Below are 27,272 nucleotides of genomic sequence, written 5' to 3' on the forward strand. Positions count from 1 at the left end.
CGAACATGTTTCCGGGGGCTTCTGCATTTAGCGGCACAGGGGGCTGAAGGTTCTGTCCTGGATGGACACGACCTGTTTCCTTCTCTGACGGAGTGTGGGAAGGTGGCTGAGCGCACTGGCACAGCCCTGGGGAGGGCATGCGGCCGGTGACCAACCTGAGCCTTCGGTGAGTTCCCCAGGTGTCCCTGTGGCCCAGGCTGACAGTACCCTCCACTGTGCTTCCTGCTGCTCGGTGGGGACAACCCAGCTCTCTCTGGCTCGAGAGTTTCTGGACACAATGATTGATTCCTCCCTGTCTTGGTTATTCCGTTTAGTCATGAAACCACTAATTTTTCATTCCCTGCTCTTATTGTGCGGCCCTGATTTAATCATCCTGTTACAGCAATGCCTTTTATTACAATCTGCCTTCGATCCGTTGTAACTAGATTGGGTATCAGTGGCCAAGGAATGAATGAATAAATACCAGAACGGTGGATGGAGACGTCCCGAAATTGATGTACGATTTCAGTAACATGCCCGTAGGGAAAAAAGGTTCGCGTCAAGTAGCCTGAGGGCCGGACAAGCTTGGTGACACTCTTCCTGGTGACGTGACCTTGCACCTGCACTGACTGTGGGCTACATCACACGTAGCACTTTCCGAGGATTATTTGACTGATGATTGCTTCTTGTCCGTGGCACCTGTGCTCTTTGGGGACGCACTTTGAGAAATGCTGGCCCACACGTTGGGAGGTGGAGAACTCCCGTCCAGGAGACAGGACGTTGAGGTGGAACTCGTGCCTGCCCCAGGAGGAGGGCGCTGCCCCGCAGGCCAGCTCCAAGGAGCCGCACTGGGTGCGTGGGAGGAAAGCCTGTGCCCACGGCCAGTTCCCTGCTCTCCAGCGATCACGCGGAGCCCAGTTACCAGTGTTTTGGCAGAAGCCGAAATATTTCTCTCCCCTAAAATTCATACGTGTTGCCCAGAAGCCTGCTGTGCGGGATTATGTCCAGTGCGCTGGATTGTTATCAAACACGCGAGTCTCTCCAAACCCTATAGCAATGTTGCGGGGTCGGCTGTGATCCTGAGGGGGCTATTCGAAGACATGCCATTGGAGAGCTCCGAGGGGACTGTCAGTGAGCTGGCTCCGAAGGACGAGGGGGTGACGTTTCGGGGCTTAACTGTCCCTGGAGGACAGCACAGTAGGACCAAAAACTTGCCGTGAGGAATGAGCATGGCTTCCCACGGACGGTGTGTGGGGGGTGTGTTCGCCCTCTGTGGCTGCTGTAAGGAACTGCATCTTCCTGCAGCCTGGAACCATACCTGGGGCTGAAATAAAGGCGCTCCCCCTGGAGAAGCTGGGGGGTCTGCTCCCGGCCCTCCCCTCTCTGCCAGCTGCCTCACTCCCTGGCTCCTGCCTGCCTTCCTCCAGCCTCGGCCTCTGTGGCCACGCTGCCTCCTCCCGTCTCTCCACCTCCCTCTTCCGAGGGCGCACGTGACTGCGTTAGGGCTCATCCTGACAACCCAGGAGAATCTCCCCTTGCCAACATGCTTACTTTACCAACTCTGCCACGGAAGGTGGCCTTCACCGGTTCCCGAGACTGGGACCTCTGCGGGCCATCGTTCAGCTTACTGCAGAGGGCTTATTCTGACAGAACCAAACGGATAGGGTTAGAAGGAGAAACTGAGGACATCTTCTAGCAGACCCAGGTTCTCAAGAGGAATTTGAATTTTCCTGCAAGGCAGTCCTCTAAATGCAAGGCACTTTCTGGAGAGATGTGTCCAGATGCAGTGGGCAGATTGGAAGGGAGGCTGGAGGCAGATTGGAAGGGTGTTGGTGAACCCGGCCCCGAGACCACCAATGTTGGCCGACTTCTAATTGATAACAGTTATTCCATTCGGTGTCCTCCCCCCATCCTTTCTACCGAGAGCCTGAAAGCACTGTCTCAAGTTTATCTTCAGCTCTTACTCAGCTCTTTCCTGGACGTCTGAACCAACACACCACCACCAGTGGGGCGGCTGGGGCCATTTGCACTGTGCAGGTAGCAGAGCACGCTTTAGAGGCCGACGTGAGGGTTGCTGGTGGTGTTAGCTCCCTGGTGTGTGATCGCTCCTGCACCGTCCTGGGAAGCAGATTCTGGATCCCCACGGTGGCAGGGCAGGGCCTCTCCATGCCGTGACTGTTGTGATTCTGAGCGGGCGCCGCCTCCCGTGAGTGCTGGACGGCCGTCTGGTTTCTACTTCAGGCTCTCGTGCGAGAAACACGTGCCTTTGGAATTCTCCCGCTGACCGTCCCTCAGCTAGTTGCCTCTGACTCTTTCAAGTCCATCGAATGCCACATCCCCTCAGCGAGAGTATTTTTTCCCTTTTGAGTTGTTACAAATCCACCCACACTTACGTACAGAAAAGGATGGAGATTTCCAGAGCGTAATTGATGGCAAAAGTCATGGTGGGATTCGGGTATGATTCTCAAAGGCAGGTGACTTGTAGATTAAGAAATCAGAAGATACGAAGGGCCCCGGATAATTTATTAAAAAGAGAGAGCTAGGGAATGTGCATTTAAAGTAACATCATCAGGGGCACCTGGGTGCTTTAGTCAGTTATGTGTCCTACTTCGGCTCACGTCATGATCTCACAGGCAGTTCATGAGTTTGAGCCCCGTGTCGGGCTCTCGTCGAGCTCTCGTCGGGCTCTGTGCTGACAGCTCATAGCCTGGAGCCTGCTTCGGATTCTGTGTCTCCCTCTCTCTCTCTGCCCCTCCCCTGCTCACAGCCTCTCTCTCTCTCTCTTTCTCTTTCTCTCTCTCAAAAATAAATTAAACATTAAAAAAATGGTAAGAAAAGAGAAGTAACGTCAGTACACCCGTGTGTGCCTTCTAAATATGTTTCTGTTTACCTCTCTGGAAACCCTCACAGACGTGTCTCAACAGAAGTGCTGGGGCTCCCTACCTGACCAACCGCTTGGGCCACACTCTGCTGAACCTGTCTGCCTTCCGCCTGGAGGAATATTTGCTGGTGCCGTCTGAGAAATCAAGGTGTGTGCAAGCTGGGTCTGGGTCTTTCCTGCTCTTCAAGTTACTTTGCAAATCCTATGGTTTCGAATGCCAGTGTTCTTAAAGCTCAGACGTCGAATGCTAACCTTGATGCTCATAAAAACGCCAAAGAAACACTGTAGGCCTTAGTAAGGTTCCTTACCGCTGGCTGTTCCTCTTACACATGGAGGGTTGGGGGAGGGGGGTCATATCAATGGAGATTCACTCAGGGAGCTAGAGGAGGTTTTACAGCTTCGGAGAATAAGTGCAGCGAAGTTAGCAGCGTAATTTAGTAGTGTCTGACCTCGAGACCTCCCTCTATCTGGGCGTCTGATATGCAAATGTGGCTGCAACTGGTATTTTCTGGAAAGCTTTTGTTTTGTGCTGAATTTCCCTGAGCCCAAGGGGGTGAGTCTAGATGAGGGACGTGGGGAGTGAGTGCTTCTCATTGCTTTAAATTGCAACCACATTTGCCAAGCCGTCAAATTTCCTAGGACCTCAAGCAAATCCCGTGGCTTCAGTACAGAACATCCCTTGGTCAGTCCTCACGGCCTGCAGACACCCCTGCCCTTTACCCTTTGCCATTCCGGTAACACCCTCCTCCCTGGACACGGCCGCCCCCACTGTGACTTGCCTGCCTCTCTTCCCAGTCCCATCCCATACGTCATTAAACATGTCCCGGAATCTATTTTTGGAAGGCAAGAGTTTGTATGTCTGGGACTTAGAGTAAAAGGCACTCATTGTCTCTCCAGTGAATTCATTAAAAAAAAAATTTTTTTTTTAATGTTTATTTATTTTTGAGAGAGAGAGAGAGAGAGAAAGACAGAGTGTGAGTGGAAGAGTGGCAGAGAGAGAGGGAGACACAGAATCTGAAGCAGGTTCCAGGCTCTGAGCTATCAGGGCCCGCGGGGCTCGAACTCAGGAACCATGAGATCATGACCTGAGCTGAAGTCGGATGTTCAACTGACTGAGCCACCCAGGCGCCCCTCAAGTGAATTCATTTTGAGTGAATGAATGAATGAATGAATCAGGGAATGCCTTAAGCCTTATTCTTTTGCCTCAGATTCTCTCAGGGAAAGGGCACTGTTGATGGAAGTTTGTTCTTCAGGCTTCTTTTATCCAGAGTGTGGGAACCAAAGTTAAATACATGTCTACCTTTCCTCCGTCCTTCCTTCCTTCCTTCCTTCCTTCCTTTCTTCCTCCCTCCCTCCCTCCTTTCCTCTTTCTTTCTTTCTTTTCTCTTTTCTTTTCTTTTTTTCTTTCATTTGTTTCTCCCTCCTTTCTCCCTCCTTCTCCCTCTTGCTTTTCTTTTCTTTTCTTCCTTTCTTTTCTCTTTTCTTTTTTCTTTCATTTCTTCTTTCCTCCCTCCTTCCTCCCTCCTTCCTTCTTTTGTCCTCCCTCTTTCTTTTCTTTCTTTCTTTCTTTCTTTCTTTCTTTCTTTCTTTCTTTCATTTCTTCCCTCCCTCCCTTGTTCCTTCTTCCTTCCTTCTTCTTTCCTCCTGCCTGTTCTTTCTTTCTTTCTTTCTTTCTTTCTTTCTTTCTTTCTTTCTTTCCTAATAGCCAAACAGTAGTGCTTTATTGACAAAAGGTTAGTTTCAATGGATACAAAATTGCTGTGTAAAATAAGTTTTCAAAATACCTTTCTATAGGTAAAGATTATCTCTTAGTAAAAGCAGGTATCTTTAGGGGTCCCTGGATGGCCCAGTCAGTTGCACATTGACTTTGGCTCAGGTCATGATCTCACGGTTTGGGGGTTCGAGCCCCGCGTGAGCCTCTGTGCTAACAGCCCAGAGCCTGGAGCCTGCTTGGAGTTCTGGGTCTCCCTCTCTCTCTGCCCCTCCCCTGCTCATGCTCTGTCTTCCTCTCTCTCTCTCAAAAAGAAATAAACATTTAAAAAAATTTAAAAAAGCAAACTAGCTTTAAATTTTTTTTTCAACGTTTATTTATTTTTGGGACAGAGAGAGACAGAGCATGAACGGGGAAGGGGCAGAGAGAGAGGGAGACACAGAATCGGAAACAGGCTCCAGGCTCTGAGCCATCAGCCCAGAGCCTGACGCGGGGCTCGAACTCACGGACCGCGAGATCGTGACCTGGCTGAAGTCGGACGCTTAACCGACTGCGCCACCCAGGCGCCCCCTTTTTTTTTTTAATTTTTTTTTCAACGTTTATTTATTTTTGGGACAGAGAGAGACAGAGCATGAACGGGGAAGGGGCAGAGAGAGAGGGAGACACAGAATTGGAAACAGGCTCCAGGCTCTGAGCCAAAAGCAAACTAGCTTTAAATAAAGGTATTTGTTTAGATTTGGGCAGCAGAACAAAGGGGGATTTAGATGTGACACAGTGGGGGTCCACCCCCCCACCCTCCCCGCATGACCCTTACCAGGTGACCCCTGGCTCTGGTGGTTTTACTCACATGTACACAGGGTCTGCACTTACCACTTGCAAATGGACTCCTGGCTCCAACTTTTATTTTTTTTACTAGTTTTTTTTAAGTTTTATTTTATTTTATTTTATTTTATTTTATTTTATTTTATTTGAGAGAGACAGTGAGAGTGGGGGAGGGGCAGAGAGAGGGAGAGAGAAAATCTCAAGCAGCCTCCGGCCCGCCAACACAGAGGCCGATGCGGGGCTCAAACTCATGAAACCGTGAGATCGAGACCTGAGCCGAAACCGAGAGTCGGACGCTTAACCGACTGAGTCCCCTGGCGCCCCCCACCCCCAGCTTCACCTTTTCAACAACTTTTACTAGTGTAGTTCAAGCCAAAATAACCCAAATAATTTGTGCCTTGATTTCTCATGCCTAGTATTTTTGGAAGCTGAATGGGTTCCAGATGCTACATGGCCCATGCAGTATGGGGACACAAGGTGTAGTCCCCACCTGGGAGAATGCACACGGCTGCGTAAACGATACACTAAACAGACCAGTAACCTGGGGTGAGGGTTGATAGGATGGTTGGAAATGTCGGGTACTGTGAGAACCCCACAGAGGAGGAGCGTGCCCCAGCTGGCGTTCCCTGGGACGCCTTCCTGACGAGGTGACGTTTGTGTTGAAGACGGGAGAGGCCCGAGTGTGGAAGACGAAATGATGCCAAGCGGGGTGGCTGGGAATTGTGGGATGGATCGGGTAAATCGGAATAGCTGGTGTGCGGGAGGGATGACCAGTAAGTAAAGTCGTTAGCATGCAGGTGATCAAGCCGTGTCCTGGGCAGGGCGGCACCTCATGACAAACCATGAGTTCTGGGAAGGACACTTTGTAACATGGCAGGGTCGTCCCTGGCGAGCCTTAGCCATGCCTGCTGGGTGTGTGGGGTCCTCCCTGGACGCCTGGCTCCGGGCCGTGTCCTGTGCTCGGAGCACCTGTGTGGTCGTGTCACCAAGGCTGGACGCTCAGGGGGCTGCTGTCCTCAGGCTATCCTAACTAGTTTAACTGTGACACAGTGCCCTCTGGTGGGACGTCCGGGCTCGCTGATTAAAGCACTAACACCTGTTACTGTTACCAGGCTTGGAGGCTGGTCTTTTGGAGTGCGGATCCCCAATCAAGTTCAAGGTGCAGATGCAAACACATTAGAAGGAAACTCTGTGGCAAAGGTAATAACTTTCCTCTTCTTTCTTCTCGTGTTAGAAAGCGTCGGGGGGAAGCTCGGCGTGCAGATACGTTTGTGGGTCTGAGAGCAAGCCCCAGCGTTTGCTGCTTAAATAAAAACAGTTAACAAAAGAGAAAGTGAGTCACTTACCTTTAGACCATAGAGCAATGTAGCGAGTAGCTTTACTGCTTTTTGTTAAGACCAGAATTCGCCCGAGGGGACTAGAGGAAATGAAAACATAATCACGTATGTATGTATTTATTTAGTTACTTATTTTTAACGTTTATTTATTTTGAGAGAGAGAGTGTGAGCACATGAGCAGGGGCGGGGCAGAGAGAGACAGGGAGACAGAGAATCCCAAGCAGGCTCTGCATTGTGGAGCCCAACATGGGACTTGATCTCACGACCGTGAGATTGTGACCTGAGCTCAAATCGACAGTTGGACGATTAATTGATTGAGCCACGCGGGCACCCCAATAATCTATTTTTAACCACGCCCATTGTCAGAATAACTGAAGACACCCCTAATTTCCCTGGTGGCTAAGGAGCTCTTCCATTATGCACTTAAGTTCCCCTTCTTGCAGAAGGCTGCATGGACCCAGAGCCAGCACAGAGGAGAGGTGTCTGTCTCCCCAGGACCGCGTGTAGGGGTCTGGGTTTTCAAGCCCTGCTGGGACCGTCCCAGCGAACTAGAAATGTTTCCCTTGGCATCGCTGAGAATTTGTCAACGGGCTCTTCAGTTGTAGGAGAATGGGCGTTTTTAAAATGCCCATTTAAAACTGGAATAGAGAAAAGATGCCTTTACCCACCAGTGGGAGCTCAGAGGCGGTCAGTCACAGCAGAAGCTTCTCCAAGGAAAGAAGTCAACCCAGTCTTCAGATGGGAAAAGACCAGAGATTCAAAGCTTTTGTTCCCAATGATTGGTGAACAAGTTTGATGTGGGTCTCGCCTGAGAAAGGAATCTGGAAAGAGTCGATTGCAGTGGTGTTAGGTCTCTTTGCAAACCCCCGTTGTATAATTAATGCAGTAAGGTCAGCCTTTGCGAGCTCAGGCAGGCGCCCTCCCTGCGTTGTGATGGGACTTCTGTGGTTCAAGGGAACCTGGAAAGGTGAGGGCAGCTGCATGCTGGGCCTTTGCTCAGTGCCGTCAAGGATCTGTACGGGTATTTCAGTAGGTAATCTGTGAGGAACGTATTAACATTCATGCTTCACGCTATGATCCCCGAAGGAAGTTGTGGCAGTCATGTTTCACGAGGTAACTGCTGACGAAGAATTTAAGTCACTGTGTAGACATGGTCAGAGAGCCCTCCTTTAGGGATCTCTTCCTTTGCAGGCAACACAGAGGAGAAGATTTATAGCTCTATATGAAAAGGTATGAATACCAAGATTCATACGTTGGTAGAAAAATCACCTAAAATGTATTCGCTGGCTTCTCGAACATAGGACATGGCTGGTATTCAAATATGCCAAGTTGGTAGAGAGAATCTGTTCATCTCCTCTATGAATTTTTTACCTTTTTAATCTATACCAGCCTAGAATATTCTTCCTAGCGGGTCCCTGTTCTTTGCTTGCAGATGCTTAGGGCCTAGGACTTCCTCGGATCTCTGCGTTGGTGAGGAGGGTGCGTGATTCATGCGTTTACCTGACCCCGTTCCTCTCGGGTTAGTCTTCTGTGCTGACGTGTTTTGAGCAGTGACTTCTGCGGTTTCTTATGTTGTTTGGCGTGTACTTTGCCAGGCACGGACGTGCAGGGGGGTGGGATCCGGCCCTTGGGGCCATGGGCTCCTTTTCAGGAGGCCCGGGAATCAGGGGACCGCAGCAGGCTGGGAAAGGCACCTGCTGTCCACGGTTCCCGACGTGCGGTGGGTGGCTCATGTCAGGTCAGATTATTGCATTTGCTTTTCAGTAATTAGCTACAGCCCTTTACTCTGGGTTTCAGGGCATGTTCGCAAGACTCCGCACGGTTCTCAGTCTTTTTTGTAGAGAGAATGGAGAATTTGCATGGAAATAGGCCTGGGATGAATAAACGTATCATATTGTAGAATGTCTGTCCTGGGAGCTTCTCGAGCTGCTTAGCTCACACCTGGAGTGTTTAGCGTGTTTGATCAATACCCCTTCTAGAATGTATGCACTTCCGATCAGAAGGCACGTTTCCCTGCCTGGGGTTTGGCACACCTTCTCTGATTTGCAGCAGAATTGTGGGCATCTGAACATCCATCCAATGGTGTTTTTTGTTTGTTTGTTTGTTTGTTTGTTTTCCAACCACTTAGTTGCTTTCCTGAGAAACTATTGCTCATGATTCCTGACATGAAAGTTCTGTTTTGAGCTATCGTAATGTGTTCTTGAAGCAGATTAACTTCCTCTGCCAGTTACTGGATTCTCCTGCGTCCTGTTGTATGGTCAGGCAGTGAAGGAAATCCCACAGCTTATTTCCAGAACATACAAATATCATTCTTCAGAAAAGTGAAATGAAGGAAGGAAGGGAAGGAAGGGAAGGAAGAAAGAAACAAAGAAAGCAAGAAGGAAAAGAAAAGAAAAGAAGAAAAGAAAAGAAAAGAAAAGAAAAGAAAAGAAAAGAAAAGAAAAAGGAAAAAGAGAGAGGGAAAGAGAGTCCTTTGGACCCTGCTAAGTCTGAAATGTTAATTTTCAGATGACCCTGAAGCATGCGTTGCTTACCTACAGAATTGTAAATGTCTCCCAAGTAAGGGCCAGTGTACAGAGCTGAGATGAAGTTCGAGAATGCGGCAAACTCTGTGAAGTCATCAACCCTTGCCGAGAGAATTCTTGCGGCTGACAACCAAGCCATTGTTGCCACGAACAGGGGACGTGCGTTCACATAGCTCCCGCATCCGTGGGGCCGGGCTGCTGTGGGCTGTGCGTGGCACGCGGTCCAGGCGTCCCTCCCTGGGGGGTGCTCCCTAACCGGGCCCTGGCCCTGCTCCCCGGCGTGCTCCCCACTTCCACACTCTCCGTGGCCACTGACTGCTCTCTGTCGGTCGTTTCTCCATCACCCGGGATGGGTACCCGTGAAGACGACATTTGGAAATACACCTTTCGGGCAACTTGTCTGGCTGCTTCCTGCCCGTAGAGAGCTGGGCTCGGAGGCCTTGCCATTTGCTGTGTGGTCCACCCTGTGTGACGCCCCGTGGGCTTGCCGTGTATCCGCTTGGTTCTTTCTGAGACACGCCGCTCTCTCTACAGTTACCCAGTGGGGTTCGGGTGATGTCAGGGTACCACGGGCATCACCCCTGAGGTTCCCAGATGACCTTCTGTCCCCGGAGAGCATCAGTTAGCATGACCACCCTTCCGGGTTCTTCGAGGAGTTTCTGGCTGCCATCCCCCTGACTTGGTCTCCATTCTGGGGCCGTCTCTTGACTTTCTGCCTCCCGATCTCCACAACCCAAGTCAAGGAGTGTGCTGGGCAATTTTGACCTTGGAAGTTACCTCAGGTGACGCTTTTACAGAGCTGTTGTTACCGCGTAGTTTGGCCCCCATGTTTTCAGTTTTGTACACCAGGTTTCTTTAATGTTTTTCTCCTGTAATTTCCTGATTTCTCTCTGTCACCCACTTGCTGATGTATACGTAAAAGAATTTGTTACACAGTCTTAGATCTGCGTAGGCTCTCCCTTGACGACCACAGGACGTCCTGGGTTCTGTAGTTAGTAGGGCCCAGGTGAGCTGGCGTTTAAAAAAAAAAAAACTGGCAAAAATTTCTCTACGAACTTCAACTATGTGAAGAAGGAGGTGAGCCGTGCCGGGTGGTGTGGAAGAGATACGGGTCTGTTTTCTGAATGGCTTCTTGAAGTGGGATACCCGAGAAAGGCTTGTCTTGTAGGCAAGTTTCGGTTTTTGTGTTTTTAAACCACACGAGCAATAGTTCATCACTTAGCCGTTCCCGGGAGCACAGTAGCTGCTCCCAGGGCCCTGGTGGGAAGACCGAGGAGAAGAAAGTCTGTTCGAAGCCCCTGGGGTGTGACCCTAACTCTGCAGACTGTGGCGGACTTGGATGCGTTCCTCCGAGCGCTGACTTTCTGGGGACGGTTCTACAGTCTGCAGGCAACGTCGTCTGTCACGAAAGACAGCGCTGTCTGGAGAAATGAGCTGTCCCGTCGATGGAATTAAGACCAGAAGCTGCCAGGTGGCTCATTAGATTTCTCGAAGACACTCCCCAGCTTTCCAAACTGAGTACATTTTTTTTAAAAACCTGTCTATTAAAATACTGATATCTTGGACTATAGATACTGATGGTTCCATTGGTGTTGGTTCTGCTGCATCCCGTCCCAGCTTTCATAACATTGTCTGTCTCCTGTTCTTGCCTCCCTCCTTCTCTCTCCTGTCTGACAGACGCACTCTTTTATTCTCCATGCTCAGCAAATGCTCAGTGCAATTTATTTTGAGAAATAAGGTCCCACATTCAGTTATTAACTTGAAAGTAATCATTTCTTTTTTCTTTTTTTTTTTTTTTCTTCTTCCCCCTGATCATTTTCTCCGCTTTTAATTTGCAGGTCAAATTTTATTAGCTTACCGACCGAGAAAGAAGAAAAAAAAATGATGGGTTCAGGTTCCTTTTTTGCTGTGAGAATATAATTATAGAGCAACATTCACATTTGTTCTGGGGAAAATTCGTCTATTTTTAGCTGGAAATTATATGCTTGAGATAAATATAAAATTAGCAGACTGAAATTTACTGCTCACTGCCAGCCGTGCGGGGACATTGCCCTGAGTCCCACGTTCAGGTGCTTTGAAGCTAATGGACACACGTCCCTGGTGTCTGGGAGTAGCTGACAAAGACTTAGGGGCTAATTTCACGAGAGCCATTACTCTATCTTTCTGTTTTAGGTGTGGTACAGTCAGAAGGGTTTTCATTCCCTCCCGTCCTACTTAAATCATCTGAACAACCTTATATTGTGGACACACCTACCCCCTGCTGTGGACTGGAGACAATACGGTAACGTTCTTTTCTGTGCATTATATAATTCACTGCTGTCGTAAGACAGTGCTTTGAAAGGTGAAAGAAGCAGAAAAGATCAAGCCCACCAATGTGAAACATGATGAGAGCGCTTCAACTTGGCAGCCTCTTTGTGTATAAATACAGGCAAAGTGGCAGACCTTATCTGCCTCTGACTGGTGTCATTCACCCCCTTTGCTGTCTTGCAGATATGATCTCTATACTGTGAGGGGTAGAAAGATGGCTGAGGGTTCTCTCCTAGTGACGTCAGTATCTTACGGAAGCAAGAATAATTTCTTTTTGTAGAAAGTACAGATCACCCTTATTGTTGGAAAGGTGAACATCGTAATCTGGTCTTAACTCATCAATGATCTGAGCTGATCATGGACTTACTATCTACGTGTTCACATTTTGACACGCTGACATTATTTAGTATTTATTTGAAAATGACTTATTTTGAAAAACGGACGCATGTTCACTTCTGGAATCCAGGGTGAATTTATTGATTTAAGGGGGTGTTATTTGCTTCCCTTGGGTGGGATGAATTGTAATAATCAAATTCTTTCAGTTTCTTGAAAAAGAGAAAGAAATGAATTTTCTAAAGACCAACAAGCCATACCCATCGCGATTTATTCACAAGATACACCTGTCGAAGCATAAGTTCCCACGGAAGTCAGTGCGACGCGATTACCCCCATGTGTTCTCCCTTTACCCCAGCCTTATCTTTTACTTCCATATTGGTTTTCCCTTACCCACCAATGTTTTCATAAAACAGGATTTCGTTATTTTGTGACAGCGTAATTATGTTGGAACGAGAACAGGTAATATAAAAAGTAAAAATGCGCATGCCTAGGAAAAGTGGAAAAAACCGCGCGAGCCCCTCGAATGGCCGGACAGCAGACCTTTAAATTCTCTCCTTTCCCCAGAACTTGAACCCTTTCTCCCCATCTGTCTGGATGCTAGAATTTCTTTTCTTTTCTCCACAGTCACACTAGTCTTACACAGATTCCTTCCCAGCTGCTAGCAACAGACTTCCAGTAGGTCTCTTGATTGTAGCCAACTCTCTGCCCTCCCACACATGGCTTCCAGATTGTTCTTTTTTTTTAATGTGTATTTATTTTGAGGGGAGGAGGGGTGGAGAGAGAGGGAGAGAGAGAATCCCAAGCAGACTTTGTGTGTTACCACAGAGCCCAACGTGGGGGTCGATCTCACGAACCCTGAGATCATGACCTGAGTCAAAAGGGTCAGAGCTTGACCGACTGAGCCAGCCAGGCACCGCCAGATTGTTCTTTCTAGTGCATTACTCTGCTCGTGGCATTCTCATTCTCAAATATACATAAAGGCTGTCTACTAAGTAAAGTGCATAGCCCTCACTCCGTCAGACAAGGTCAAGCAGAATTTGGCCCCAGACAGCCTCAATGGTCTCTCATGAGGAGGTCAGACTGGACTCCCCCACGGAACTTGAAAGGCTGCTCTGATTCTCTTGTGTTTCCAACACCTACGGTAGCTCTCGGCCATACTTTCGCCCAAGGTTCAAAGTTCCTTGTTGGGGAAGGTCTTCCCGGAAAGCACTTCTAGCCATGCCCCTCGGAAGTGACGTCTCACTTAGCTGGAGGAGGACAGCAGAGCCTCTGTTGTCAGCAGGACCTAGAACCACATCCTGGCCCCATGACTTAACCTACCCAGAGTCACCGCCACTGGGTGATTTCCCCGAACCTCGGTTTTCCCATCAGTGAAGTAGGCTAATGCGGCCCACCTTACAACACCAATAGGACGTGAAATGACACCACGGGCGTTAAATTTCTGCAGGGGACCCTTGCACACCTCACACACCTAAGAAACACCGCTCTGCTGTGCCCCAGGCGACTGACCAAATGTCCCTTCCTGAATGACTGGATTGTGTCACTACCAAAATGTACTTTGACTCCTAAGAGCTTGAGTTACACATACAAGCCTTACCTTGGGTTCCAGTTGTGAGCCACAGTCTCGGTCGAGCCCCTGTGTCGTGGGTCACTGCCCGGGGTCACGGGAGCAATGCTGACCGATGCTGGTGTCGGTCACTCATGTCTCATGTCACTGCTTCCTGGTGACCAGACGCCCCCGATGACATCCATCCTTCTTGAAAGGAGGGGGCTCTGTGGAGAAGTCGTGCTGCCTTGCAAAATGCATTTATCCTCTGTTACTGGAAACGTGAATACTTTGTTTATGTCAGAACTTCAGTTCTCATTTGCCTTGTTTATGCAGTCGTCACGGGGAAGGAAGGTTTGTGCGGTAAGTAGGGAGCGCACAAGTCACAGCACCCCAGTGGGGTGATGCGGCACAGAGCTCGTAGGCAAGGCTCTGAGCAGAAATGCTCTCTACGTCCCGGACGCTTCCTGTTCATCCGGGGATAAGCCGGGCTGCAGCTGTGTGCTCCGTGGCTGCAGACAAACAACTGCTTGCCTCGCGTGGAGCTTGGATGAGCCCCTGAGAGCAGAGCCTGTGTCCCGCCAGCCCCCCAAAACTGGGCCCCAGAGCCTCTGCCCCAGTGGCCCCCCCAGAGCCTGTGCCCCAGTGCCCCCCCCCCGCAACCGGACCCCAGCCCAGGCACCGCCAGCTGAATGCGTGATCACCGTACCGCACAGACACGCAGCCTGCTCTCATCACTGCGGTCCCATGACAGGGTCTTGGGGACACAGACATCCCTGCCTTAGAGATGAAGGGACTTTCTGGCTGCTGACCCAGGCCACCGATAGGAGTCTCCAGAGCCCAGGTCGGCCACCTTGCTGGGTCCCAGGGGGTTGGCGGCTTGTCAGAGCCCGTAATTATAAGCATAAAACTCAACATAGGGCAGACTATGGGTGGCCCGTTCAACGGGCAGGATTTTGTCAACTACTGGCAGGCGTGCGCTGACTTACGAGGAATACATGTGTCTCGTACACACCCACCGTGAGTTCTCCCAGGCAGAGCTCTCCTCCTGCCTGGCTGTGAGTGCCGCCCAGGTGTTGTGCTCCGTGACTGCAGCGTGGCCAGACCCGCCTGGGGATCAGGACAGGGACTTTACCAGTGCTCCCTGCAGCCTGGGACACAGGCGTGGGCGTGGGAGCTCGCCCAGGGATGAGAGGGACATGGAGTGGAGTGGTCAGAGCCTTTGTTCCTTCCTGGGCTCTGCATCGGCAGCCTAGCCATGCTGCGTGTCACATAACACTTCTCAGGGTTCCCAGGGAAATTCAGTCATCAGTTGAGTTCGAACCCCAGATCTGAACTTTGCTTTTCCATGCACACCCCATGGGCATTTGGCAAGTCTTGTCCCTTCTGCACTTGAGATCCTGAGTGTGCCTATTTTCACCAATGCTCACCCAGCCCGGGCCACCACCTGCTCTTGCCTGGTGCCAGCCCCAGCCCCTTGTGGGGCCCCTGTGCTCCCCTTGACCCTGGCCCCAAGGCTTAGGTCTCCGGAAGTGCCCTCGGTGGACCTGTCCCTGTGATCATGGCATCCCTCTGGCTTCCTGTATCTCTTACGATAAAAGCCAGACTCTCACCGTGACCCACAGGGTCCCCCCAGCTCAGCCCCTCATCTCGCCCCTCCCCGGGCAGCCACACGGGCCCTTGGCCATCGTCCACACAGGTTCCCGTGTTCCCTTCCCCAGGATCTTCTCTCCATCTGCACGGCTCGTTCCCCCGTTGTACGTGTGTCCCCTATGCTGTCCAGTTGTCCGTCATCCCCCCTGGGGGAACTCACAGAAGACCAAAACCAAAACACCAAGCCAACCCTGTCTGTCCCTCACAGCCCACCTCACATGACCCTTCAGTCCTGTACCATGTGTCTGAGTTCTTCCTGTTCTAGCTGCTCTCTTCTGTCTTATTCCCCAGGTTTTTATTTAAATTCCAGTCAGGTAACGTACAGTGTAGTCTTGGCTTCAGGACATATGACACCCAGCGCTCATCCCAACAAGCACCCTCCCTAATGCCCATCCCCCGGCCACCTCCCCCCCATCAACCCTCAGTGTGTCCTCTGTATGTAAGAGTCTCTTATGGTTTGCCTCCCTCTCTGTTTTTAACTTATTTTTCCTTCCCTTCCCCTACGTTCATCTGCTGTTCCTTAAGTTCCACATACGAGTGGTTTTTCGGTATTTGTCTTCCTCTGCTTATTTTGCTCAGCATAATACCCTCCGGTTCCATCCATGTTTTTGCAAATGGCAAAACATCTGACATTCTTTTTCATCTCTGAGTAATACTCCTTTGTATGTATATATCTATATCTATATCTATATCTATATCTATATCTATATCTATGACATCTACGTCTACATCTATCTATGTCTGCGTCTAGACTGGTGTCCTTATCAGTTCATCAGTCGACGGACACCTGGGCTCTTACCCTAGTTTGGCTGTTGTGGATCGTGTGGGCTAGATCCACAGTGGTCCCACTGTGTGCACATTGGGGTCACCTGAGAATTTTGAGCAATACAGATTTCCGTTGCAGACCCAAGAGAGATTCTGATCTGAATGTCAGGAGATTTTAAATGACCCAGGTGATGCCCATGGACAGCCAAGTTTGGGAAACACCGGGCCACCCTGGGGACCTTCGGGCCTCGAGGATAATTTCATCCCTGAGGCAGGGGGATAAAGAGTATGTGGGGATCAGGTAAAGAGTCTCACTCTCACTGCCCCCTTGTGCTCACATGCTGGGACCACCTGCCACCTTGAGACACCTGCTGGGGGCAGGGCAGGACAGCTGTGCGTCCAGAGCCAGAAAAACCTCTTCTTCTCCTTCCCACCCAGCCTTCCTCCTCATTGGTCCCTTTCCATCTGTATCCTCTGGAGGCCACAGCTCACTGGGGTGCCAGGAGCCCCGGGGAGGAAGTGGGCAAGGTCAGCACAGCTTGCTTGTGGGGATGATGATGTGCCCGTAGTCAGGGCAAGGATGAGCCCAGGAGCAAGGAGTGACACAGATAATGGCTTGCCCTGCATTACTTACGCTAAGATCAAGCCTCCAGGCACGCTCCCCCAGTTCCTAACGAGAGACCCCCAGCGTGAGAACCGGAGGTCATGTCAGATCTGTTTATCAGAGCTGCTGAAGGAACAGCTTGCGGGTATCGGGAACCAGCTGTCATCAGTGACCTCCAGCCTGAACGTTAAGGGTCTGGAGATACTCGCGAGCACGTGGGGATGGTGCGGAGACATCCTAGGATGTGAGGACTCCAAGCTCAGAGCAGCATCAGGACCAGCCTCCCCTTTGCCCAGATCAAGGAGGGACAGCAACAGACGGACAAGTCACAGCAGTCACACCCAGCCTGGCTACCGGGAAATGCCCCACGCCCCTGGGAGGGGACGCTGCTCACCCCCAGAAGGTCTTGTCCTGGGACACGTCTTGTGAGTTTACCCCCACAGGAGCACCAGGAAATGTGTGAACTCTGGGAAACACGAGAAGACAGATAAGACAGAGAGGCCAGGCTGAGATGAAAAAGAAAGCTGGCTGTTATCCCACGGCAAGCATCCTGCGGTATATACATGTATCGAATCCGCAGTTGTACACCTTAAACGGACACAATGTTCCATGTCAGATACATTTCAGTAACAAAGGAACTGGCTAAGACCAGATGGTAATACACATTTTCCCTGGATACAGAGAAGCACATTATTGATTGCCGAGCTCTCTCCCTCACTCAGAATTTTTGATGTAAAGGGGTAACCACGAAATATTCTCTAAGAACACAGAGTAAAAAGATGATAGCAGAACTGACACCGGGAAGAGAAGCAGAGGAATTAGGGGGAGAAAGGAAGCGGACGGACACTGATTAAGGGAACAAACAGTGATGTCAGAAGAAAACCATCATCAAGAACCAAACAAAACAAGTCTGGGCCAGTGGGAGGGTTTGCTGTGATCCTGGCAAAATTCCTGAGCTGGGAGCTCTGGAAATAGGAATCATCGATAAGCAATCCTGCTGAATGTTCAAAGGTTCAAAGATAAAGGCAGCATTTTTTTAAAATAAAGCTATAAATAGCAAAATCCAATTAGTTTTAAATTAATACAAATAAAAGACCAGCTTCTGACTCTGAAAAATTCCCTCTGAGACCTCCTCTTTCACCCAGGGGTTATTTCGAAGAGCGTTGTTTAAATTCTAGGTTTTTGAGATTTGCCTGCTGTCTTTCTCTCATTGATTTCTAGTTCGATTCACTGTGGTCAGAGAATGCATTCTGCATATTTTAATTATTTTAGGTTTGGCTGAGGTTTGTTCTGAGGTCCAGATGTGGTCTGTCCTGGTGCCGTTTCCACGGGTGATTCGAAATGTGTATTCCACGGCTCTGTGGGTGGTTGTGGGCTCCAGTGCATCCATATCTTGGCTGGTTTTCTGTCCGAGGGTTCCATAAATGCAGAGGGGGAGGTATTGAAATGCCTAAATATAACGGTGGATTTGTCCATGTCTCCTTTCAGCGGGGTAAAGTTTTGATTCCGGTATTTTGAGGCTCTGAAGGTTGGGGCTCACACCGTACCGAGCTCTGCCTTTTGACAGACATGCTCACGTTGCATGGGCTTTACCCACACGTGAGCTTAATTCTGACACTTAATTGTTGATTTTGTTTCCTCTGTTTCTTCTTGCTTCCCTTTGAGAGGCTTGATCAGCTTTTCGGGATTCTGTTTTGATTTATTTGCGCTGTCCTCAGTGTATCCCTCCATCTAGTTTCCTCGGCAGTGGTTCTGGGTAGACATGTGTGGCTGTCACATTCTACTGCTCCTGACGGTTCCCGTTTTGCGGGCTTCTGTAGTGGCTTGTCTGGGATACACGGGAAGCTGCAAGGACACCAGGAAGTTCACTGCCACCCGCCACGCTGTTCCCCACGTCCCGAGGGCCCCAGACACCTGCCGCCTTCTTTCCAGCTGGTGTGTGATGTCTGGGTCCTCATAAGGGAGGGGACCTGGCAAGACGGGGGCTAACCCATCTTAGAGAAACCAGAACCTGGTCTCTTCCTTTTTAATCACAACCTCAAAAGCCAGAGGGTAAGGGAATACTGCCTACAGAACACGGAAAGAAAAATAAAGGTACACCCCCAATTCTGTACCTAATGGAGATGTTGTCTCAAAGTAAACAAGCCTCAAAGATACACTTATGTTGGACGTGGCTCAAAAAGAATGCTGTAGATATATTCTTTTTTTATGAATATAATTTATTGTCAAATTGGCTTACGTACAGCACCCAGCGCTTATCCCAACAGGTTGTAGATATATTCCTAATAAAAAAGAATGCCGAAGGACAGTCATGTGAGAGATTAACCAAAAGTAAGATCACGAAAACACTGAATCCACAGAACGAATCAAAGAACCTGATGGACATTGGTTCCAGGGGATCACACAGGTGCAGGTGTGTGTGTGTGATGAAAACATTACTTGAAGGTCGAGAACGATCGATGGAGTCGAAGATGAAGAATGGGAAACATAATTCGATAGTAACACGCGTATGTCGAGAAAACCTTGGGCATTTAGAAATAATTAATATCAATGTGCAAACAATGATTCCCTCTGGCTGGTTTCAAAGTAGGTTAGGATTTAATTTTACTCTTTATTTTAAAACTTTTTACAGTTGGCATCTATTTATTCCTTGGGAAGAGTAATAATTAACCTCAATATTGAGGGGAAAAAGAGTCTTTTTTCCAGGAGAGATTAAGAGGAGGAAGACAGAGAGAAAGCCATTGAAACAGCTCTTGGATTGCATACGTTTCTGTTAATACTCCGTTGGACCGAACGAACATTTTTTCCTTCATGCCCCCCCCAACCTCCCTCCCCCACCCCGCGCCGATGGCTCACAGCAAATTAACTGAAAGAAAACAGTCCTTTGCGCATATATCGATGTGAAGGCAACTCTGTTCTTCTGCTGGAGACGCTTACAGACATCTGGGTGTGAATGCGCACAGAGATGTCCGTTTTATAAGAGGAAGGGACCCAGCAGTGACTGTTGAATTGGAGACAAGCATCTTTTGTCAGAGTGGATACGAGACAAAAGCACAGATGTGCGTTTTTACAAATGACAGATATACAGAGTCTGGAAGGCATGGTGAGAATACTAAATGAGGGAGCTGATGTTATACATTGGTATGTGGCCGTGGGCCAGCTCGTGGAGAAGCTGAAACATAAATGGTAAGAGTAATCAAACGAAGAAAAATCAAGTGTATTCAGAATTTACATGTTGAAACCTCCTTCTGGGAACCTTTGATGCGATGCATGAGAGCCCCTCTCCTCGGGGGCTGAAACCACTGTCCCTTCCTTGAAGAGCCCGGACCCCTCACCATGGACTCCTCACCAGCATCATCAGCCCCGGATCCCATCACAAGGCTGTTGTCACCTAAATACAGTTCTGAACACACATAATACGATGGGAATCACCACCCGATTATGGAGATTGTCCATTGCGATAATGTGGTTTTTGCAAGGAGAACATCAAAGGCTGCAAATGATTTTTCTAGTTGCATGTAAAATGGATAAACTGGGATCCAGAAAATCAGGGTTGTAGATCTCACTGTGCTGTGTTTGGCCTTAGATAAGTCGATAGAACTTCCCTCTGCCTCGGTTTTCTTCCCCGTGCCTGCCTCCCATGCCCAAAGCTGCCCCATCTCTAAGTCAAGCCCTGTCCTGGAGGGGGAAGGGGCCCATCTGCGAGACAGTCAAGTCCCCGCCCTGTGTCTGTGGGTATGCAGGAGGAGCTCTGATTGCTTAAAAAAATTTTTTTTTAATGTTTATATTTGAGATAGAGAGAGAGACAAAGCACAAGCAGGGGAGGGGCAGAGAGAGAGAGGAAGACACAGAATCCGAAGCGGGCTCCAGGCTCCGAGCTGTCAGCACAGAGCCCCACGCGGGGCTCGAACCCACAAACCGTGAGATCTGAGCTCAAGTCAGACGCTCACCTGAGTGAGCCCCCCAGGCGCCCCAAGGAGCTCTGATTTCTGTAGTTCCTGTTTTAAGGAGCAGCTGGCCAAGCTGAGAAGGTAGCGGAGGGCGAGCAGTCATGCACGCGCCTGTGCCTCTCGTTCCGGGGTCTGGGGAAACTCGGGACCCGCGGGAGGTACAGGGCCGCCTACTCTGTCCTTTCCTCTGATGGCGCTTCCACTTTTGAGAAAATGGACACACATGTGACCCTCACTTACTCTCGGTCTCTCCCGCTTTTTGCAAAACACAAACAAAATCTCAGCACGCGTGTAGAGAGACGTTCGTTTGGATTTGAAATCCATTTGCTCCCACAGAGCCTCTCCTACAGAAAGTAGTGACAGCAGATTGCAAGCTAGCAGATTGTGAAAGTTAGCAGCGTTTGTAAGCCAAAGAGCCGCCGGGGTTCCTGCTGGGCACCCCCTCCCCTCGCTGCTTCTGTCTGCGGCCAGGGGGCTGCTCACACTGCACAGGGCACCTGTGTCATCGGCAGGGTCCTTCCGGGGGGGGGGGTCTCACTCCCCACCTGCTCCCTCCTTGGGGCCGCCTCCTCTTTGACCTCCTGGGACACACACCTCCTGTGTGTCCCCACTGGGCACCAGGGACTCTGCATGGCGGGGGTGGGGGGGGCTTGTTGAAAGGAGGCGTCAAATCCCAGCCAACCCACCATTGTGGTCGGTGCCCGGATTCCCGTCCCCCAGAGCAGAACAAAACCAGAATGTTCTTGGTTCCGGTCTGACACTGATGTGCTGTCCTCTTACCTAAACTGGTGAGAAGACCCCAGTGGGGCTCAAGCCTCGGAAAGCAAGTTGAAGGGTTCTCCTGGTCATCTGATGGCTTCCTTCTGGAGCACCACGCTGCACGGCCCTTCCTCCGGATCTTGCTTTTCAGAGAGCATTTCTCACTTTCATGGTGGAGATTTGGGGTGATGGCGGCCTTTTAAAGAGGTGCCTGTGGTCGCCTGGGTGGCTCAGTCGGTTAAGAGTCTGACTCTTAGTTTCAGCTCAGGTCATGATAACTTACGGTTCATGAGTTCGAGTTCTGCATCAGGCTCTGCTCTGACAGCTTGTGAGCTGCTTGGGATTCTCTCTCTCTCTCTCTCTCTCTCTCTCTCTCTCTCTGCCCCTCCCTTGCTCATGCACTTTCTCTCTCTCTCTCAAAGTAAATAAACTTAAAAAATTAAAGGGACACCTGGGTGGCTCAGTCGGTGAAGCATCTGACTTTGGCTCAGGTCATGATCTTGTGGGTTTCAGCCCCGCATTCGGCTCTGTGCTAATGGCTCGGAGCCTGGAGCCTGCTTGGGATTCTGTGTCTCCCTCTCTCTCTGCCCCTCCCCCGCTCACGCCCTGTCTCTCTCTCTCTCTCTCTGAAAGTAAATAGACTTAAAAAAATTAAAGGGGCACTTGGGTGGCTCAGTTGGTGAAGCGTCTAACTTCAGCTCAGGTCATGATCTCACAGTCGGTGGGTTTGAGCCCTGGGTCGGGCTCTGTGCTGACAGCTTGGAGCCTGGAGCCTGCTTGGGATTCTGTGTCTCCCTCTCTCTCTGCCCCTCCCCTGCTCACGCTCTGTCTCTGTCTCTGTCTCTCTGTCTCAAAAAGCAATAAACATTAAATTTTTTTTTCCCCCAGGACCCTTGTGCCAGGAGCCCTGAGCTGGAGGGCCAGCTGCCTTCTGGCTGTTGGGGCTTCCTGCCGGGCAAGGAGGCAGCCTGTGTGCTCTTCAAAAGATTGTATTTAAATATTTACCATATGTAAAATATGTAAATTGTAGGACTCTTGGAAGCTAGCACAGGATGAGAAGCTGTGACCTCTCTGAATCACTGAGGGGGAGGGCCCGGAGGGTGGGGGCTGGGGTAGCCTGGTCCTTCTCAGAGCCAGGTAGTCAGAGCCTACGCGGCTCAGCTTCCAGAGCAGGACAGACAGACAGGGCAGGACGGCTGACGCAACGGCTCCTCTCCTGCGGCCCGTTGGTGAAGTGCTCCTGCTTGTCCCCTGCTGCCCTGGTGGGATTCTCGTTCTGTGTTAGCGTGTTTGTGGCACCCAGCGTGTCCCTTGCACAGGGAAGGGTCCCGGTGCCCTGTGTGCTGGGAGGCGACTTAGGGGTCCCGCCTCTGTCAGGAACAGGAACAGGTCACCTGCTGGGGACAGTTGCCACAGTCATGTGCTCCTGTTTCAGCTTCTGGAAGTCAAGGGTGTGTCCGCACCGGGAGGCTTCTCGGGGCTCCGTTTCCCCGGAGGGGACTCCGGTTCCTGAAGGCTGCAAGCTGACTCACAGGATCTTCCTGCGCACTCTGCTGGGTTGTGCATCGCAGAGCTCATCGCCCGATTACCGAGTGAGAGACTGTGTCCTGAAAACGTCCGGCCGTGGGTCTGGCACATCGGGACTACTGAGCACAGGAGCCATCGCTCGCTCCGTCTGTGGGTCGAGGGCCAGGTGTATTCCCGCCTCCTCCATTAAAGCCAGGGAAGGATGACAGGTCCAGGGTATGTGCGACCATGAAAGGCAGTGTATTCGTAACAGAGGAACGGGCGGACAGAAAGCCAATATTAGGGTAGTTTTTGATCTCCCGGCAATGACCCAACAGTTTGAAGTTAAGAAAAGATGTTCACGCAACCCGATCAAAATAAGAACCCGACCGTGGTAGTTTAACATTTTATAATTGAACACACCCCCAAAATGCTGGCAGCTTTACACTGTAGAAGGAGCAAGGTGGGGACTTTGGACCTGCGGCCTCGTCCCCCTCCCTCTGCACACAGACATTCCTTGGAAAATCGGAAGCATCTGCGGAAGGGAGGGGAGAAAATAGGGGCGGCCCCTGCAGCCGGAGTCTGGAACCCCAGCTCCGGCACAGGCTGTCTCCGGTATCTGCGCCGTGGCTCTGCAGATGTGAAGGAGACGCAGACGGGCGTCCTCACACGGATGTGACAGGGCTGCTCACACAGGCGCCCTGCGGCCTGAAGGACGGACAGCACAGAGCCTCAGGGGGGTTTTCATCTACTTCGGATGCCAGCCCCTACTCTCTGATCACAAGTATGGAAGGGCTCAGGGCTTGAGGACCGCCTTCTCTTCCCCCTGCGGCCCCACCTCTTCGGGAAGGTGCTCCCAAATTAGCATCTTCAGGAAGCCTCTGCAAGAAGGGAGGGGGGCTGGGCAGAGAAGCTCAGACCTTCCTCCACTTTCAAGGGGGTTTTGTCCCGATAAACTCATCTGAAGTCGAAAACATCATAAGCAGAAGGTGAATTTGACACACCCACCGTCCCAGACATGACGGCTGAGCCTGGCCCACGTTAAATGTGCTGGGAACACCTACACGAGCCTACAGGCGGGTAAAACACTCTTCTCACAAAGCCTGTTGTATAATAAGCTGCCGAATGTCTCATGTAACTGGTTGAATGTGGACCTGAAGGTGAGAAGCCGAGCGGCTGTGTGGGAGCAGAAGGGTGGTCAGGGCCTCAGTTGCTGACCCTTGTGACCACGAGGCTGCCTGGGAGCAGCTCAGGTCCTAGCGAGTGTCACCAGCGCGGGAAGAGATCTCTGTTCAAGAGAACATGTATGCATGTCACTGTCGTACCATCAGAGAACTTGCATTAAGTCGGAGCCTCTGTGTAAGAAGAGGGGAAACACTTGCAGCCGGGGACACCGTGGTGGCCATCCTGTGTGTCCGCTGGGAACGGTGGGGGAGTCGGATAACGTGAGACTCTGGACTTTACTCTAAAGGCAGGTGTCTTATGTCCAGGTTAAAAAAAAAAAATAGAGACTCTGTGTTTTCTTTACGTTTCTCCTTGGAAATCCTCTGGAGCTGCTGGGGGGGAAGGGTGGGATGCTGGGGAGAGGTGTGTGTGTCCCGTGGTCCAGAGCAGGGGTGTGATGTGTGGTGTGGGGGGGGGCGTGGAAGGGGAGAGACCCTGACATCTTCTCGGATGTGTCGCGGGGGATGACGGGGGACGGGGTGAGGATGACGTAAGTTTGAGTCTGGTGACTGGGGGCACGATGGGGACATTAATGGTCCTGGATGAGCTGGGGACTCCTGGCTGGGCCTGCGTTTCTCCCAGACGAGGAGGGAAATCGAGCTCCGGGAGCAGGATCCTGCTTCATCCCAAGTAGGAGAGCTGCGGTTCAGTCCAGGTACTAACCGCCTGCAGGGAGCGCAGACCCCACAGGGCGGCAGCCTTCAGATACCAGCTACACCCCCAGGGTCCCAGGCCACCCCTCCCTCTGACCGGCTGGCTGTAACTTTGAGGGACCCCAGGACCCCATCCGCTCCGACAGGTCACCAGAACGGCTCACGGCATCAGGATGGCACTGCGCGTGCGATTCGTGTTCATGAGAAGCGTGCAAATCGTCAGGGCCAGCCTCACGGTCTGGGGCGGACGCACACACACCCCCGTGCCCTCTTCCCCGGAAGCCCCAGAGGTCAGCGGGACCGCCACGCCAGCCCTCTAGTCATGTGATTTGCTATATGTTTTGAACCTGGCTCCTTGGACAAAATCTATCCTCCAGAACATTATAGACCGAGTTGGTTTCCTTGCCTCGTGGTGGTTCTCTAGCTGTCAGAAGGTGCGTCATGCTGTGTCTTGTCCGAGTGTGTGTGTGTGTGTGTGAGTGTGTTTTTTTTTTTTTTAATTTTTTTTCAACATTTATTTATTTTTGGGACAGAGAGAGACAGAGCATGAACAGGGGAGGGGCAGAGAGAGAGGGAGACACAGAATCAGAAACAGGCTCCAGGCTCTGAGCCATCAGCCCAGAGCCTGATGCGGGGTTCGAACTCACGGACTGCGAGATCGTGACCTGGCTGAAGTCGGACGCTTAACCGACTGCGCCACCCAGGCGCTCCAGTGAGTGTGTTTGTATCTTCAGGTTCATCGAGTCCAAGATCCTCCCATATTTCTAGAAGCATCCGCTTCCCAAGCCCTCGTCAGCTAACCGCGTTTCTCTGCATGCTGTCTGATCTAGAAAGCTCTCATTCCTGTGCGCAGCCAGGAGCCACACGAAGCACTGAATACACACGCCTCCTGCTCCCAGCACCCAGCGGGACACTTGCCGCGTCTGGGAGGGCCCCACAGCTTTGTAAGCCTCTGCACAGCCTGCTGACGGTGTCTGTCCCTGCACAGCATGAGCAGGGCCGCCCTCGAGCTAGAGGGTGTGGGGGCTGGCATGTACTGTGAGGAGGGGTGACGCTAAGCTCAGGGAAAGAGACAGATGGGAGGAAAACAGGTGTTACGGGTCCAGACAGGCAGGGAGGCAAGACCACACAACTCCGTTCAGGACACACGTGTAAATAAATCCAGTGCATGATGAGATCTGGGAAACCGCGCAGCCGGCATTCGGCACACACCGTGGGAGCCCCCAGCAGAACATCTGGAAGATAGTAATTTAAAGTCAAAGAAATCATTCTGGAACACTGCACAGTGGGCTTGCTGAACCAGGAGGCTCCACCATTCTTTCTGCTGTGAGAGAAGTTGCTTCGGCCTGTGGCTGAGTCCACGACGGATGGGGAAAGGCTGGCATCACCGGAGGGGGGAGCAGGTGGCCCGTGAATGGAAGTCAGGACTCTTTGGTGGCAAAGCCGTGGGGTGTTTGGAGAACTGTAGCGGTTTTCAGTTCTGTACCTTTTAATTTATTTATGTTTACTCCTACCCCTTGCGGTGTTTCTGGAAGGATTTAATATGCCGCCGTAAGAGAATGCAAAACACGATAATGGGCTTCATTAAGGGAGCCCAAAGGGAAGAGGAACACAGGCTGCCCAGGAACCGTGCCCGTGGAGGTGGCCCCCACACATGTAGCTGCGGGCATTTGAAACAGCCAATCCGAGGAGGGAAACCGACTGGCTCATGTTGGACAATAAGGTGAAACACAAGTCGTTTGCCTCAAGTTCCGGAGTCCTGGGTACCCAACGGGCTGCCATCGGCTGGCGTGGGGAAGGCCGTGTGACGACACGAGCAGCCTTTATGGTAAGATCCTTAAAACTGAGAAGTTGGTGGAGATTTCTCCGTGTTGGCTGTTGTCTACACTAACGCACAAGCCCCCGGAAGTCGAACGACGAAAAACCGAAGAAGGGGTTCCACGCACGCAGCTGGGCCATTGAGACGGTTCGGTTTTCGCTCTGTCTAGACGTGGCTTGGTCGAGAGGGGAAGTTTTGATTATTGCCCTGGTTCCATCGGATAATCCCCTTGCCTGTTGTAATTTAGTCTTCCTGAGTCCGTTCCTCCACCCCCACAAAATGTGGCTAATGTATCATTTCCGCCACAGGGATGCTTATAAGGATTGGGCCATAAAACATCAGCCCCGCGCCTGCCGTGCGAGGCACGTCCTGAACGTGCTGGTTGTTTCTGACAACAGGACTGCAGGGTCCCCACACTGGCCAGGATGCACAGTGCATTTGCCCTTCTGGGTCCCCGTGGGTCACGCCTGGACCAAGTGGACAGGAGGCGTCTCATGGGCACGGGGTCTGCTCACCGTGCGGGCAGAGGGCTCATCTCTCCATTTTTCCTTCACAGGAGTGACTCTGTACAGCCACCCGTACGGAGGGGCCTTGCTGAACGAGGACAAGATGTGAGTCTCGGGACTACTGGGTGAGGGTGGAACAGAGTCTTTGGGTGGCTCCAGGGTGCCGGCCTGCTGCATTTGTGCGGAGTGGTGCTGGCTTGGGCGCTTCTTTCCAAAGTGGAAAGAAAATGAGTGTTAAGAAGGGAATGTGCACTGACCGAGTTTAAAACATGAGCTTATCCTACACACCCCAGTTTTTCTAAGTCAAAATTGTCTAAGGGAGTGAACTTCCCGAAGTTCAGGGGCCCCACATCTTCCAGACACTTTTTTGGGGTAGAATGGCTTTTTTT

General features: G+C 51.0%; 1 protein-coding gene across 9 annotated transcripts in view; it reads left to right on the forward strand.

Moving 5' to 3' along the window:
- ABCA13 (ATP binding cassette subfamily A member 13) overlaps nucleotides 1–27,272 on the forward strand; it is a 395,893-nt gene that overhangs the window by 258,221 nt on the left and 110,400 nt on the right. For 7 of the 9 annotated variants that reach the window (XM_047839515.1, XM_047839521.1, XM_047839537.1 and 4 more), the window contains 4 exons: nucleotides 2,890–3,008; nucleotides 6,506–6,593; nucleotides 11,428–11,536; nucleotides 26,934–26,988. In XM_047839515.1, coding sequence (XP_047695471.1) covers nucleotides 2,890–3,008; nucleotides 6,506–6,593; nucleotides 11,428–11,536; nucleotides 26,934–26,988 — 371 coding nt within the window. Of the gene's footprint in view, nucleotides 1–2,889; nucleotides 3,009–6,505; nucleotides 6,594–11,427; nucleotides 11,537–12,104; nucleotides 12,305–22,610; nucleotides 24,179–26,933; nucleotides 26,989–27,272 lie in introns of those variants that run through there. The other 2 variants (XM_047839570.1, XM_047839576.1) reach the window with 2 other exon arrangements.

Source organism: Prionailurus viverrinus, chromosome A2 (assembly GCF_022837055.1).
Source record: "Prionailurus viverrinus isolate Anna chromosome A2, UM_Priviv_1.0, whole genome shotgun sequence".
Classification (NCBI taxonomy): Eukaryota; Metazoa; Chordata; class Mammalia; order Carnivora; family Felidae; genus Prionailurus; species Prionailurus viverrinus.